We start from the raw sequence: 17,856 nt of genomic DNA, 5'->3' as shown, positions 1-17,856 counted from the left end.
GAAGTGGGGTTTATATAGGGAGGGTGAGAGAGTGGATAGGGATCAAAATTCATGTACAGATTTCTTTACTTCCTGACATTGTCGGCTCTCTCTCATATTTCAACACCATCAACGAATTATGCTTCTATTCATTGTGTCACCATAAAGATACATGTATAAATTATTGATTTGTTTTTTGCAGATGAAATTATAGATTAAATCTTAATTAAGTTTGGTAGTAATAAAGTTGAAAAGCGAGAATGGGCCTCACATGCAGATTCAAGAAATCAGGCCCAAGATTGACGCCGGGTTTCAATGTTTGAATCTCTACGTAATTCTCATTTAATCACTTTAGGGTTTTCTTACTAAAAGATTGATAATACTATTTCTATACTATATAGGAAGCTCAATAGCTAATCATATAGATCATCCTTTTTATGTACTATTATATAGCTCGAATTTGTACTACACATGGTATAATGTCATAACACTAGTTAGATGTACAATGTCATCACACATGATATACAATGTTATATAGTGTGCTTTATATACAATGCCATCACATCATGTAGCATATCAGTTGTACAATATCATCACATCAGTTATACAAAATAAACACATGAATTTGTACAATGCAATTCTAGCTCTAACTGTCAAGAAGGTGTCATCATAACTATTATATGTTCATCCAAAATTCATTTTATGAACTTATTCAATTATGATTTTGTTAGACTACTTATAAAATTATACTCCCTTCGTCCTAAGCTTGAGCAAGAGATTTAAGAATTAAATGATGTTTAAAGGTTAAGGGAGGAGTGGAAAGGAGACGAAAATGGCGATGGATGAGAGGGAACGAGTCCGCCGTGGAGAGGAGGAGAAAGGAAGGGACGTTGGGAGGGGAGAGGGGGAAATAAGTCTTTACATTTTCAAATTCCTTTTAACAAATTAAGTAGATTCATATCTTCAGATTGATTCCCCTCCAATAAATGGGACCAATGTACAAGCAAGCAACATATCTTTTTTTAAATTAATTGAGATGATTTTATTTTATAGTTTTCGATTTGAGATTTGGTCCATGGAGCTTGACCATTTCTGAAGAAAAGATGATCACGCAACATCCGGATATTCAAAAAAGAGAAAAAGGTGTTTTCATTCTTTATTTCACAATAAGACTTTTCTAGGTGGATTTTACTATATAGTTAATTAGTACAATTGTAAATGCCGGAAAGAGTTTTACAATATGTGATGTTAAATGAGTTTTATTTTGATTATATGTTACTTCGATATGACGCTTTTGAATGACATATGTGATTTTTCGATGTAGAAATTAACGATCATATGAAATTACTAATTAAACTAAATACTAACAATAACAATTTTCGATTTTTTTTTCTTGCCTCAAATTTCAAGATCGCAATTAGCTCCGCCGAGTAATATTAAGATCAGAGGTACCTCTGATCTTTTTTATAACTCTAATTTTTCCAATAATTTTTATTTATTTTAGATATACATGTGCTGCTCAAGTGAACTAACCAATTTGGACAATCAGTTTATAAGTTATTGTACTGCTTTTATTTAGTTAAATGAAAATGGAACCAGAAAGGTTAGTAGCAAGATTGAAGGAAGATTCTAATCATCAAATTCATAGTTAATAGTATAATAAATTTCAAATCAAGTTAAAGATATAACTGATTCAACGGCTTGCACTAATTAAGTAAACTTTGCTAGTTAATGGACATAGGGTTTGACTTAAGAGGTTGCAATGTCTCATGAATTACGCAGCGCAGTCACGGGGATTGAAATTTTAACCCTACACAAATTAAATTTCATTAAATAAAACAAAACTTGTGATGGTTTTTTAGCATAATAGAAATTTATGTGTGTAAAAGGAATATAAAATATAAAATAAATTGTTTTCAACCATTAAAATGAGGAATTATATTATACAGATAATATGAAAGTTTGATTGATCTTAGGTTTCGTATATTAAATTATTGGGAATCGCATTGTGTGGGCCCTGCATTTTTTCTGATTATTAAGCCAATGCTACTTAATAAATTAACTACCAACGGTAAAACTGATTTCGCCATATCTAATTAATCATGATTAAGAGACTAATCAGTGTAGTCTACCCTTGATAATCTTTGTCATGTTCTAAAAAGTGGGATCATTATTTAAATAGTTATACTGTAATGAATTTAAAGGGACGTACTAATAAACAGTTCTTTCCACTTAATTTTCTCATCGGTATGATTGAGAGATTAGAGAGATCTCAGCAAAGATCACATGTTTCCCAACAAACTAGTCGAAATTCTTTTTCAACTTAATACTCATAAGAAATAAGTAATAAAATGATAGTTTCGAAGTACATAGTCGTCTTTACGCAAATTTGAAATGTCATTCCCCAATTCGTTGAGATATTAATTATAGATATTTTGAGATTAATCTATTTCCCCATATTAATCTAGCATATTTTTGTTTTCAATAATATCAAATTCATCAAATTAGACACATCTTTTAATAATAAAAACATAGTACTCCATGGACTACTTGGCATATCACTAAGTTTGATATTTTTTTACTCACAGCCTCAAATTTATGTAAATACTTAGTTTTTATCCATTGTTTGATAGGCACTTACTCAAAAATGTATCACAAATTCAGATATTAGTATCATTTAGTACTTATTTCATTTTTCAGAATAAAGTTGCTCTACAAATAATTCAAATGATCGTAATATCAACGTTCCCGCTTAAAATTACACATCGATTGAGTAATTGGTGCGTAATTTTGGATAATCAACGTGAAATTTCAGTTGAAATGTCGATATTTTGTCGATATTTCGATAGCTAGAGAACTTTTCCCTGCATTCTATTACCACAAAAATTTAATTTCAACATACCCAAAACAGGATAAAATCGAACATTTACCCTCGTCAAATTTATTACTATACTACACTTGAAATCTCCTAAATATGAGTATGACTCTCTCGATGCAAACAAGACATTAAATAACTCCATAAAAGACAAGAAAAAAGGCAGATGATATTTGAATCCGACTACACAGTTGTGCATGGTGGCAATGTGGCAGCCATTACAACAATGCTGTCGTCTCAAATAGCATCATATTTATCATCTTCCTTTTTATCATTCCACATCTATGATATTAATTATAACTAACTCATGCCATTTTAATTAATATCTATCCCAATTCCCAAACAATAATAACCAAGCCTTAGTCCCCACACCTTGAAATCGATTTATAATTGATTAAAATGGAGATTAGAGGTGAGTAGTGCGCGGAATTGTGTCTGTGTTTATTTTGTCGGACCAAACAGTAGCTTTTCACTTTATACGTTGAATAGATATAGAATAAAAGTGAGGGGACACTATAGCTAGTTCCGGTGAGTTTTCAATTGTATGTTCGTTGGAATATAAAATGTTTCAAAACAACTCTTAGATTATATAAATAAAGTACTCCCATTGTTCGGCCTTAATAGAGTCATTTCATTTTCTTCACTCATTTTAACAATATAATAATATAAATACTCTTCTCTACATTATTATCTCTCTTACTTAATTTTTTCTCTATTCTATCTATTTATTTTTAGTTTTTCAAAATGAGTGTGTGTATGACTATTATTACTTAACTATTTATTTTTTTTCTCCACTTTAAATATTGAAACACCTCTATTAATATGGAACGGAGGGAGTATTAAAAGATGGAATATGGCTATGACTAATAATAACGGGTATTATTGGGACTAACGGGTATACCCGTGCGGGTAATGGGTATACCCGCTACCCGCAAAAATCTAAAACACACTCTCCGATCCCGCCCTGTTTCCCGTTATCATCGGATAGCGAGTACTCAATACCCGGCGGGTAGCGGGTCGAAATGGGAATTACCCACTACCCGCTACCCATTTTGCTACCCCTATTTATAATATACAGCATGTTTCGAGCGGCATGTATATGTAATTCTACACACTTTTATCCAATTATGTGAATAAATAACTTTTGAACACATTGTGTTTTGATTTCCGTTTATGTTGTGTTTTACGGGTAATTTTGTCTAAAAGTAAACAAATGTAAGTCTTTTGCATTGCATGCAGAGGGTGAGTGAGTCGGTTCCTCGCAAAAGTAAAGCAGTAATTCACAACCTATATAAGTTCTGATTATCTATCGTGAAAGGTAATTTATATTTCTATCGGAAAAATTTCTTGCCTTAAGACCAAAAATCTTTGTGGAGGAATGTAAAAGGAACAATTTTGAACTTAAGTCTTAAGATTATACTAGTTGCTAGTTGAAGTACGTCTTTTATCAATGAATAAGATGTTATCATGACAAGCTAAAGTGGCAAATTAATGATATGGTTGCTAGTTGAAGTACGCCATTGTGTACATTGGTTGTTTAAGCCATGTAGATGTTTTGGACATCCATTTGTGGCATTAATTTGTAAACAATTGACAAGTTTATTGGACTAAAGTTTATGTATTGAAGCCCAAATATCCTCATATAACTCATTTGAAGCTTTTATGGCACAAGAAAGAAGAAAATAAAATCCATTATCAGAAATATCAATGATCAGGGTTATTCAAACAAAACACATTCGTCTTTTGTTTATACTATAAAAGTACTCACTATTGAGTATTGATCCTCTAGAATTTGTTATGTATTTGTTGTGTTTTAGAGTGATAGCATTCTTGCATTATACGCTGGATTTTATAGGAAATAATTGCATGCAGACAGCTTGGAGTAGCAGCAATTATTTGTGCATAAATATAGTGTAGTTATTATGTTTGAGCATCTCACACACACTGGCCCATATTAATATATATTTTCTTTTTATAAAATTATTATATACGGACGTACTGAAAGTTATTGTTTGTTGCATTCGGCCTTTTTTCCTTTTCATTTGATTTTTATATTTTATTTTGTTTGCCTTTTTGGATTGAATTGCCCAAGTACTACTAATTAATTGAGTGTTCGAATATTATTATTGCATTGCATATTGTTTTGTTTTGAATTAATATTATTACGAACGAAAGCAAATTAATTGAATTGGCATCTTACGTTATGTGGGGCATCAGTGTCACAGGTGCAATTTCTTGGTGGGTCAAAAGCTGGATTTGCAACTGTAAAACACTGTTGTAAAGAAAAATATAATTATGCTTAATGTTTTTGCAAGGAATTTTTTTTCAGGCTTTGTATCATTTGTCCTCCTTGAATATGACCCATGTCGCACGCACAACCAATTTTGGCAACCATTCTTTTTTCAAAAACAAAAATAATTTAGATGAAATTCCGACAACAACCTCTTTTCAAGAATTATAGCCTTATTTTTGCAATGCAATCTTACTATCACATTGTCAACATTTGGTTATTTAAATTTACTAAGTTCGCTTCTTCTTCATATTCTGTCGCAATTTTTTGCATGTTAAGCGTATATAAGTACTACTTCCTAATAATTAATTATTTGGAAATGTGATTTACTAAAGTTGATTTTGTAAAAAAAATACAAATGTATAAATTCACAGCCCTGTTTGGTATGATAGGATGGAACGAAGATTATGAATGAAATGACAATTTCTTTGTATTTTCATTTTGTTATCTTCTTCATTCCATCGCATCAAGCAAATGAATATAATGGAAGTAGGGCCTAAGGAATTTTATGGCATAATCCAACGATGAAACAATCTTGAGACAGCGGCAGTAGCAACAGGCAGAGCAGTTCATAAAGATGTTCATAGATGTTTGTCGCCCTTATATTTAAATCCTTTTAATATACATTACTAAGATTATGAATGAAATGACAATTTCTTTGTATTTTCATTTTGTTATCTTCTTCATTCCATCGCATCAAGCAAATGAATATAATGGAAGTAGGGCCTAAGGAATTTTATGGCATAATCCAACGATGAAACAATCTTGAGACAGCGGCAGTAGCAACAGGCAGAGCAGTTCATAAAGATGTTCATAGATGTTTGTCGCCCTTATATTTAAATCCTTTTAATATACATTACTAATACTAGACTCTCTTTCTTGTTTGTATCTCCAATTGAAGGTCTACCTTTAAGAACTTGTGTACGTTAGATTCTATTAACACATATATAGTAGTAGTATTTGACTTTTAATTGGCACAATCCAAAGTTGATTCTTGCATCAAATTTCTCCACGCTAAACTTTGCAAAACTTGAAGTATATATCTGATGTATTAATGTTTATTCATCTTAATTGAATGGTCGTCTCACAAGAGGCACTTGGACATTTATCAGGAAATCACTTATGAAGAGGAAGATAAAAAACAACATTGCAACCACTGAGCACATTTAAAATATTAAGAGACTTGGACTTGCTCTAATACCACTCTTGGAAAATCAAACAAAAAATAAGAATAATATACTTCCTCCGTCCCATAATAGATGGCATAATTTAGAGAATGGCATGAGATTTAAAATAATGTTTTGTGCTTTAGGTGGAGAGAAAATAGCATATTTATATTAACGTGAGAGAGAGCTTCTTCTAAAAATATAATATGATATCTTATGTAGGACAAATTAAAAAGAAAAGTGTGACATCTATTATGGGACAAACAATTTAACTTAAAAGTGGAAACGGTAAAGTTGGATAAAACCACAACTCATAAAGAATTCACAATATGATAACATTCTACGAATTTATAATTCACAATGACACATAATTTCTCTCACGAGAGAAACTAGCATTAACGAATTTTGAGTATAGTTAATCACAATTACAAAATAGTGATAGGTGCAATTGTAATACAGACACTTAGGCTTCTTACATAACTTAAGAAGTACTAGCTCCCTTTGATCACAAAATAGACATGAGACAAACTACATTTATAATACAAGCAAAATGAAAATATAAAGAGTGTCTATAAATCATTGTCTCAGTTAAGAGTTGCACATGCCTACGTATTAGTATTATTTACATTGATTTCATTTTTTTCAGGAAAAAAAAAGAGAGAAGACAAATACATATGTTGTAGGAGGCTAGATAGGTAGATGTGTATAATATATACTATATATGAAGTACTATTAGATAGCAATTATTTAGACAAGGGTTTCTATTTCCAATAGAACAGCATGCAGGTCTGTAAGGAACACATTTTCCTATATTATTCAATTATTTCAACTTTGTGTTGGGGATTTTCAGGCATAATTCCAACATGGCCCCGGTTATTTGGTCAATTAATCAACAGCAGTTAATTCAATTGTCAACTATAATTGTAAGTTTACTATACTTAACTATCACCAACAGAAAAGAGAGTAAGAGATATTTTTGTTTATGTAATTTTGTGGCATTTTCTTGATAAATTATTTATAGGTTGCATCACTCAACAAGAAATTTCAACTGCAGAGAGCTGCCGATTAGTAAAAGAATATAATCATCCAAAAAATTCAATTAACTGATGTTTTAAAACACGTATTGTGATTCATAATTTTATTTCACAAAATTCTATGAGCAACGAAGAGTGAGGGGTTTTCTTGAAAAGGGAAACTGTTGGGTGTCTCCATCAGTTTATACATGATATACATACATGTAGGGAATATATGAGACTAACAAATCTTGAAACTTGAATGAATTTAATGGAGATATAGACTTTAGTTATTTAATTATAGTAGATTTTGTTTTCTTCTTTTTTTGGATCTTATGAGTAGTAACAAAGATATTAGGTTTAGTAGACCCTATCCTCTATTGCGTGTTGTGAGTAATCAAATCGATCCGCACTTAATTTTGGACTTGTTCAACAATATACTTATATAAGTTGTGTTGATCGGCGTGGATTGAGCTGCCATCACTTCATCTCGAGGCACAATCAATCCTTTTGTTTTTATATCACGTATGATTAGGGGAGGCAAATTGAATAGGTTAGATCGTTATCGGGTCAACTTGATTACAACCGAACTCGAAGCACTTATCCAAATTCCGACATGTTAAAAAATCCTCAATCCGAACACGAATCTGGCATACTCCCTTCAAACCCGATGAGTTGACATAACAGAATATGACATGAATCTAATTTACACGTTTAAAACTTATTACTACACGACTAAACCTGATTCACGTGATAAAAACATAATTTACACGATTAAAACCTGATATTACATGATTAAAACCTCATTTACACAAACTTAGAGAATAAAACCAAAGTATATCTTTTTTTAAGAGAATAAAAATAATTAAATAATATTATTATTTGTAATTGGCTACTAGAATCCAACCTGAAATTATGTAGTGCCTAAGGGATTAATATCCAATAAGGAGACAAACCCAATAAGGCTCGATACAAACCCATAAATTTTGTGTGTGTATCTTGACTAAAATTGTTAGCTCAATGCTTGGCTAAATTCATAATCTTCCCATTCTATTTCAATTATGTCAATTGGCAATATTGCAGTAGTGAAATTGGAGTTGGCATCTACTCGCAATGTCTACAACCTACTTCACAGATGCATTCCATCTCGCAAAGAGAAGATATGATGTTATGTTATCTATATGCCACCTCACTTTAAATCTGTGAATTACTTTATATGCAATTGATATGGATAATATGGATTGTAGAAAAGTAGAGAAAACGTTAGCACTTAGCAGCCACAAATATAAGTATGTTGAAGTTGCTGAATAGGAATGATATGATACTGTTGGGTAGCCGACAGCGTAATTACTGTTCCACAAAGACAAGCATCCAACAAATTTGTATAGGCTTAGGCTTGTTCAAATTTGAGGTCGAATTGAATCATGTTCATCTCCTATCATTACTGTTTATGTGGATGTGACAACCCACCTCCATAACTAAATTATGAATACACATCATGCCTCACCTTTATTTGGACGTCAATTCAACATGTAATACAAAGTATACAACCTAACAATATGGAGTACTTTCCTCAGAGAAAAAAATTCTATGAAATTTGGGCCCAATTACCAAGACAAGAAGCCCAGAACCAGTGAGGCCACAAGGAGAGCATATGTTTCTTCTTAGTGTACATTTTTAATGTAGAATCAGTTTGTATCTAAATAAGTAGGAGCTAACAAAAGTAGTAGTCACATTTACATTCAACAATCATATATTATTGGGAATGAGCGTTAAAAGGGTTGCAAGTAAATCCGCCTAACCACATAATGATACACTACAGAGTCTACAGGCTACAATTAAGAGCTACCTATTGTACACAAAACTGGATTTCGGCATCATCCCGTTTGCTATACCCGTTACAAACTGCTCCATGTTACACCAGCGCAACCTTCTGTTGATCTAGCACGAAGTTACTACGGGTTAACGACAGCAGAAACATTCAGAATCAAACATGTATACTAATTTACTGAGGACATGATGAGATTTGAGCTGAACAGTGTAAGATGCACACGCTTAAGGGACTATCGAACCATATAAGGTAAAAAGCAAAACATTATAAATACGAAACCTAACCACCTGGAATATTGTGTGATTCCTAACAGGTATGCATGTGCTCACTTGATAAGAATGAGATGTGCTAAAAGAGATCAATATAATTAACTCACTCACCTAATATGATCGCAACATTCTTTAACAGGAAATGTCCCGGAATAGTCCTTTTGCTTCATCATAAATCCATCTGTCACACAAGAGAGATGTATTTAACAGAAGGTACCCAGAATGCATGTATATATGTATATTTGTAGCCATTTTTATTTAGGGAATTCACTTGACAAACAGGTGAGCTTTTATGATCAATCCTACTAAATGTATCTCTTATTGCAAGTAACTACTAAAGCTGATAATCCATTGGGTTCTTCGTAACCTACTCTCATCTTCAAATATCATAATGTATTGTAATTAAAACCAGCTCAGAAGACCAGCCACCATTACAGAACAGATACATACAGTGGAGGAGACTGGGAACTGAAGAGTATGGGTAGCAACAAAGGCATATATGCTAATGGTAAATATGTCATGTTTTCCATTTACTAGCATAACCTGAATAATAGCTAGTAAGGAAATCTTGGTTACTATTGAGGAGCAACAGGCTTCTATCCCTAGAATACATCTCACAATTAAATAGCCAAATTATGACCAGCCATGCACACTGTTTCTCATAGTGAAAGAGATGTAACTCAGTAGTAGCTACGCATTTAGCAAATTAACTCACTTGCACAGATAAACTGGAGGCAAATTGTCAATAATTTGTCTCCCGGAACGAATTCTCCTATCACTTTCTTCAGCAAATCTTCTTGGAGTGAGGACTTCACAAGGGCCTTCTATTAAGCCAGCCATCACTGATCTACTACAAGTTGACTCATAAACCTGAAAAATTCACAAGAACAAGATGTCTATAAATGGAGCTTCACAAACCACTCATTCTAGTTAATAAACCATGTCAGTAAGTCACCACATTGACAACATAAGAAACCAAAAAATATCGACAAACTAAACAGGACTTCACCTCACTGCTTTCAAGGCCGCATGGACGGCCAACAGCCTTAGGCAAATCACCAGGAAAGTAACATTGATTCACCATTACCCACTTTGTTGCGGTACTTTTATCCTCCCACATAGCCTGCAACAATGAAGCAATGTTCATGATGTAAGAAAACCAACACACAAAATATAGCATATTTTGTCCCTAACATAAAAAATTAGGAAAACAGTTCTGAAAAATACATCATTCCGATCAATCCAACAGAATCTATATTGCGGCCTCATCAAGGTTAGTCAGTCATTTCAGTAGATTATCTTGGCATAAAGCACTGGTCAAACCAAGAGCAGATTTATACTTATTAAATATTAGTAAAATTTAGGCCCTATAACATGATGGATAGTACAGACTCCAGAAAAATCCATAAATGCATGATGCACAAATGCTAAAATCTCTCTCTTTCAAAAAATAATGCAGAGTTTCACAACTAATCACAATTGTACTGTAAGAACAATGTTGAAGAATGCAAAACCATCTTTTATGCACGGTATCCTTAACTCATAGGTGCAAATTGAGTAACAAAATCCAGACATAAATACAATTATACGGAGTAGCAATTTCCTTGCATTGAATTTTCTCGTCATAAAAACAGCTGTCTCAATTATCACCAGGAATCAATTCAACAAATTCATCAGGAATCATAAGAGTGAATTTGTAGGCCCATTATCAGATTTCATAATATAGTATCACTATCTTAACTAGCTTGATTGGGAAAAGGTGCCTGAAATATTTTTTAAGACAAGCATGTAAGACAATACTAGTCAATCACTTTAAGCATCAAAAGATTACAGGGGAAATTATCACAAGCTGACCTGTAGCTTTGAAGGTGTAAGTTTGCCATTGTCAAACTGAATAAGAACATAATCCATAAGTTTATATAGATGTCCACTGATGCAGCAAGATGAATAATAAATTTTTTCATCCAAAATCTGGACAGGGTCACCAATCCAGTTGACAGAATGCAAACTGCGTGATGAAGAGTTTTCCTGGTTTGTTTCCTCAACATTCGCAGCAATTTCTGGAAGATTACCATACACAACCTCTCGATCGTTCAGGTGATCTGTGTTGTTTGAAGATTCATCACCATGAGATTCTTTTGCATCTGTTGGCAAGAATTGATTTTCCAGAGATTTCTCCTGCGGACTTGCTTCTACAGACTTCGGAATTTCCTCCAACTTATCAGATGTGTTAAGAGCTATTGCTGGCTCAGTCAAAGAATTTAATTTTATTTCAGCAGATTTCACGTCATCTGAGTTTATAGATGAAACATTTGCAGAATCGGTGGTTATCAACTTTTTTGGGCAATTCCCAGATGATACTAGGTCATCCATCTTAGCACCAATAGAGGCATTAGCATTCTCCGGCATTGGTTTATTTTCTTCTTTCTCAGATCCAGATGTCTGGTGGCTATCTTTATCACCTACAACTCCACTTGAACTGTTTTCCACAGTAGCACTCCCATTAAATATTTCTTTCATCTGGCTGACTTTTTCTTCTGAAGTACCATGTAATTTACTTGAAGTAGATGTAATAGATGCTGGATTTGATGGCAGTTTTGGTGTATTGACATTTCTCATGACACGCCCATATTTAGGAGGCAAAGGTTTGCCATTGCTTGCAGACAAACACGTTCCACAATGCCACTCCCCTCTTGGAACTCCCTTTTGATTAGTAGTTTGGAGGCACTTTATATGATACCCTTTCTCACAATTATCACAAATGAGTATACTATCTATCTCTGTTACCATCGACTTGCAAATTTGACAAGTCAAAGCCTTACTCATGTAGTCCCTAGAAGGAGGAATCCAAGTAGGTCGTTCAGTGATCCGTGGTTGCAATAATTTCTGGACAATCTTACAAATCTCAGAATGTGTATTTCCCAGTGGAGGAGGAGGCTGGACATGGCTAGTGCCTTGTGACAGTGGTCCTATCTGAGAACCAACTGCCCTAGCTGTTGCTTGGGGGGCTAGTACAGCCCCTCCCTCAACCTTAAGGGACATATTTACAGGCACCTTATTATCTGATGCCTGATGGGAAGGAAGTACAGGCTGTGGGTGCACTGACCATGTTGAAGTCCTCACAGTTGAGTTAGTAGAGTAATTAGCTGCAAAATGACATATTGCAAAAGTTTGAATATCAAATAATGAGCAATGAAGTACACTGAGAAAATGCTACATGGTCCTACAACTCCTATTGCGGTACAAAATAAGACACCTTATTAGATTACAATAGAATAGATATCTACACTGGATTACCTAATCTACGTTTAAAGTGATGTGCTAGCAGAGTAAGGTTTCAGCATAAGTATTAACCTTGTGCAAGCAGAAGCTATTATCTACGAGGAACAGTTTTCAAAGATTTAACTACACAGCAGAGGAATTAATCCTTCAACACTTAAAAGCAAGCTTCATTTTACCTTGAATTTGCTGAGGGTGTGAAGAACCGTTTGGTCTTCCATCTGATCTGATGTGTGACCGGTCAACTCTTGGTAGTGCTGCAGAATTCGAATGGCCAGGTACTGGTCTTATCTCGCTAGTAGGAAGCTGATATGGTAATGGTGCAGAATTTACTGCCGCAGTATGGACTAAAGGAGATTGGAAACTTCCAGAAGATATTGTCATGTGAATTGATTTGTCAGACTGAGGCATTCGAATTGGATGTGCCATGTTTCGACTTTCAGCAGCTGATCCAGAGTTTGGATGAAGACGAGATGAATGAGGAGTAGATGGCAGTGAGAAATTTTCTGCTTTCTCCATCTAACAATAAAATACAGGATAAAGCACATGTTACTGGGAATTCAGTGCTGTGAGAGAAATGCAACAAACCTCCTATATTAATTCTGCTAATGGACTATACAAGCTTTTAAAAGCAAATGCAGGATCCTATATGTTGTAGCTATTAGCTAAGCGCAAAAAATATTTGTTACAGTACTACCACTACAAAGAAACCGTATAAAATGGGAAGTAATATTTCAGACCACAGATCCAATTATGAAAGATATTGTAAATAAACCATGTTTTAACAAAACAAGATGCCATGCAATCCAGCAATCCCTATATTTTACATTTTCCTTTACTGTCATTAGCACTATTTTGCTAAGCGTCTAATATTTTCAGAACAATCCCTGGAATTCATCATATGCACATAGAATAAACAAAATGAAATTCACACATTAAAAACTTGAATATCTTAGAAGTACATACTTTGTAAATTTTAAGCCACTCTCATCTTATCAAATCTTGTTTATTGCCAGATATAATCTTCTCGGATTATAGTAGTCCAAACTTTAAACCAAATATCCATAAAGCATGAAAGAATTATTCCTTGAAGTTTTGACATCTTTTAAACGAATCACCACAAAAGCAAATGTGGATGGTTCAGGATTCAGATAACGAAAACTAAAAGCTAAGATTTCCAACATGTAGGAATCTGTCACCTAGTGTGACTGTTTTGTCCTGTCATAAAACTATCTAGTCAAGGTAACCTGAGCTTCAGTTTGCTGCAACGAATAATTGATAGTAACCATCCATTAAATTCCCATGAATATGAATTATGAACTAAGAAAGTTTTAAGATTAATGCTGAAAAAGACACACAAATGCACACATAGGGTTCAACTTTATGATGAAAACACAACAACTGTAAGCCTATTTGTGCAAGTGTAGGTGTACAATGTATCAGTGTAATCAAGTCAAACATGGAATTATGTTGCACCGGGTTTAACAGATACCCATAATGACTAATCTCTATCTTAAAGTTACTATCCTAAGCATAATGTGCATAATAATCTATCCTACTCCTTGGGCCATGGCGTTTGATATTAGTAAGATTATACCACTAACAAGTTTCATATAATTTTCTTTTTTCTTGAAACTTGATGACTTCCACGTCTAATCCACATACTTAATCACATCTTAGCGAGTATATAAGTAGATTTATTTACTGCACAGCTGAGGGGCCGCAAAATTATACGCATAAATGGGTACAAAAGCACGAAGAATTAAATGATTCAAATTACTGTACATTACACTTGAGAAACACAAATATTTCAAGCAAAACTTTCTACTTAAAAGGTACAAGAACGGGGGTAACATTCATAGCACATTAAACGAGACACTGGGAGGCTTCCACCAAACACAGAAACACTAGAAGCATGAGAATGATTGCATGTGTAGAACAGTTTATGAATTGAATATCCTCTAACAGTGGAATTCCAAATCTATAATCCATCCAAAATCATCATGAAGACAATTTTCACTGTTATTAGAGGCATGATCCCTAGATTACCACAAACAGCACCAAACAAAGTAGTCAAAATCACAAAAATCAAAGAACAAACCTTTTTCTTAGATGCCAATAGCTTCTCCGCTATGGACATTTTAGGAGGCCGAAACCCTTGGTTCTGCTCTTTCAATCTATTAAGCCCCAAATCCTCAATAACACCCCCAAAACCCTCGCTCGGGAAAACGTCCTTGGGGGCAAAACCCTCGCAAACCAGGGCCAACTTGTTCCGGGCCTCCGCCATCAATTCCTTCTCAACATCAGTGGGGCCCTTTCCTCCCCGCATTTTCCCCATGGCAGCTAACACCAGGACCATCTCAGCTACCTTCCGAACATCCCCAACCAAATGCCGGTCGCCCAATCCTCTACTCCTCTTCGGAGGCGGCGGCGAGGCTTCTTTAGAGACATCCAGGTCCTCCTCCGCTGCCCTCTTTTCAGCGACAGGCTCCGATCTCGCCTCGGGAGTGGTGCCGACCGCTGATTCCATCCGAGAAAGAGCAGTCGCGTGGAATCGGGGCGAGAATCCGGTCAAACCTGCAATCAAAAGAGCGAGCCATGATAATTGACACTGAGAGAGGGGAAAACAAACCCTAGGGGGATGGGAGAGAGGGGGAAGATGAAATTAGGAATCGTAATCGTAAAAAAAAAAACTTAAAAATAAACCTTTTGGCGGGTAATAGAGAGGTAGAGAGTGGAGCTTTGAGCGGTGAGTAAATCAAAAATCAAATCGCATGTAAGTGAATAGGGGTTTGGGGGTCGTGGCCAGCAAAAAAACTTGAACCAGAGAGAGGAGAGAGAGAGAGACAGGGTTTGGGTGTTTTTACGTTTTAATTTTCCCTTTTTTCTTATTTTCGCCTTTTATATTTGCTGATTTCCAATTGGCTGATGCTACAGTCGCATTCACCGACTAGTATCACCAACGGGTGACTTACTTTTTCTACATTTATTTTCTTACTATTATTTATTAATAAAATTAATACTACGTATTTGATTTTGTCTCGTTATTTGGAGTTTATGTATCATTTGAGGAAAAAAATGTTACCAAAAAAAATTCAACGAATATTGACATAGCAACTGAAATTATACTCCTACTTCACTTAATTACGTGGACATAACCATATGATGTGTTGTAATTAGAGGTGCACACGGTTCAGGAACCGGCGGTTATGGTTCGTAATCGCCGGTTCCGATTTTAGAAATTGTTGAACCGGAATCGAACCGCGAGTGTGTTTCGCGGTTACGGTTTCGGTTCCAAAAACGCCGGTTTCGGTTTCGGTTCTGAACCGATGGGTTTCTAGTGGTTTTTTACGGTTTCTCAGGTTCCGAACGCCAGTTTTTTGCGGTTCCAGCTTGATTTCACGGTTTTCCGATGATTTTTCGCGGTGTTGGTTTGAAACCGTCCGGTTCCGGCACGATTTTGGTTTGAAAATTTTTGAACCTGAACCGAACCACGGTTCAAAAATCGACGGTTTCGGTTCAGATAAATTCTCACGGTTTCGGTTTGAAACCGTAACCAGCGGTTACGATTTTGGTTTTAACCGCCGGTTCAATAAACCTTGGGCAGGTCTAGTTGTAATTAGCTTGAAATATGCAATCTACATTATTGTTAGCTTACTCGATTTTGTCTCATCGTTTATTCAATTTTGTCCATAACGGTGGATTATAATTACATTATAATTATTATATTGTTCTATATATAAAAACCAAAATATACATTAGGGTTCGTTTGTTTTGTATTGGGCCTAGTTGTTGTTGTTCATCGTTAGATGTTGCTCTTGTACAGAAATTTAGAGAGAGAGAAAATCGCGTTTATATAGATTTAAAAAAAAAAATTGAAAATCGGCGCTGGCCGATCGGCACGCCACAATGGCGGCCAGCGCATCGGCTAGCGTTGGTCGATCGGCCAGCGGACGCCGATATTTTGGCCTATTTAGCGCTAGCCGACTCCAATGGTTCGGCTAGCCGGTCGCTAGCCGACCATTGGAGATGCTCTAAGTTCTTCCTCCACTTTGTTTGGTATGAAATGCCACCTCAAGAACCCGGTAAAGTATGCACGACCCGGTACGGAATAAGATACCTACCTGCAAAACCCATACAACCCTACCCAGGTCGATAACACACTATGGCACCGATCGAGATTGTGTGATAAACTCAGCATTGTCTAAAACACCACTCTCTTCTTCCTCACACCATCTAATTCAACCATATTTTGGGCGACACTGCGGTCGGCCTTCCGCTCCGACCTCCACTGGCGACGAATATTGTATGTGACTGCCGCCGACGAATGTAATTAATTCACAATCTTTTTTAACTGTTCAATTTGCTAATTTCCGGTAACACCTTTATGAATCCAAACGCGACGAAAACGCAGTTTCCTCTACGGTGAAGTTGTATTTGGAGATTCTCTTCCTGGAGAACTCGTTGCCGTTGGATAGGACATTAGCTTCTGCTCTTGCCAAGTGCAAGTACCAACGGAATTTGATCGAGGATTGCTTCCGGCTGCTCTGCGAAGAGTATGGCGGTGGGAGAAATGCTAGCAATGGTTCGAGATTCTGTGTTTCAAGAGCAGCGCTGTCGATGATGGACACGCCCAAATTGGGGTATGTGGTTGAAGTGGTGGATCAATGCGCCATTTTGGTGGCATTAGATGTGATTTGTGGATTGCAGAGTATTGTTAAGGCAATACTTTATGATGCTATTTTGCCTGAATTATGTTTCTATGCTGAAAATCCTAGAGATAGTCATTCTAATTTTAATGCATTAACTGTGATGCAAATATGTCTCCTGCAGATAAAAACATTACTATTAGGTGATAGTAATGCAGAGAGACGCCAGGAGTCGGGAGTGGAGCCCTCTTGGAGACTTGTTCACCCGAAACGCGGATAATTATGATCCGATGTTGCCGTTGCTTCGCCGAGTGGCGTTCTAACGCCGGATTATCGCCGAGCGATCGCCGGCCACTGTGGCGACGCTCGGCGATAATCGGCGATAATTAAAATTTTTTTTTTTTTTTTTGAACCCAACGGCTATTTTACATTCCACCCCTATAAATATTTCCTCCACTTCCTCCATTCATCACCCACAATCTTCATTCTCTCCATTTTCAATCTC

General features: G+C 35.4%; 1 protein-coding gene across 2 annotated transcripts; it reads right to left on the bottom strand.

Moving 5' to 3' along the window:
* Positions 1–9,058: 9,058 nt before the first annotated feature.
* LOC125222423 lies at positions 9,059–15,558 on the bottom strand. Of its 2 annotated transcripts, none has more exons than XM_048125016.1 (8): positions 15,409–15,558; positions 14,804–15,279; positions 12,882–13,221; positions 11,278–12,569; positions 10,433–10,546; positions 10,139–10,293; positions 9,535–9,604; positions 9,059–9,264 (listed from the first exon to the last, which is right to left on the bottom strand). In XM_048125016.1, the coding sequence occupies exons 2-7, from the start codon at positions 15,230–15,232 to the stop codon at positions 9,556–9,558; spliced, it is 2,379 nt and encodes a 792-aa protein (XP_047980973.1). In that variant the 5' UTR covers positions 15,233–15,279; positions 15,409–15,558; the 3' UTR covers positions 9,059–9,264; positions 9,535–9,555. The 2 variants fall into 2 exon arrangements, with proteins under 2 accessions (XP_047980973.1, XP_047980974.1); XM_048125017.1 differs by having other exon boundaries at positions 9,059–9,256.
* Between the last annotated feature and the right edge of the window lie 2,298 nt (positions 15,559–17,856).

This window comes from Salvia hispanica, chromosome 4 (assembly GCF_023119035.1).
Source record: "Salvia hispanica cultivar TCC Black 2014 chromosome 4, UniMelb_Shisp_WGS_1.0, whole genome shotgun sequence".
In the NCBI taxonomy this organism is placed as follows: domain Eukaryota; kingdom Viridiplantae; phylum Streptophyta; class Magnoliopsida; order Lamiales; family Lamiaceae; genus Salvia; species Salvia hispanica.
The sequence above is the reverse complement of the archived record's forward strand: the minus strand, read 5'-3'. Positions and strand labels throughout refer to the sequence as shown.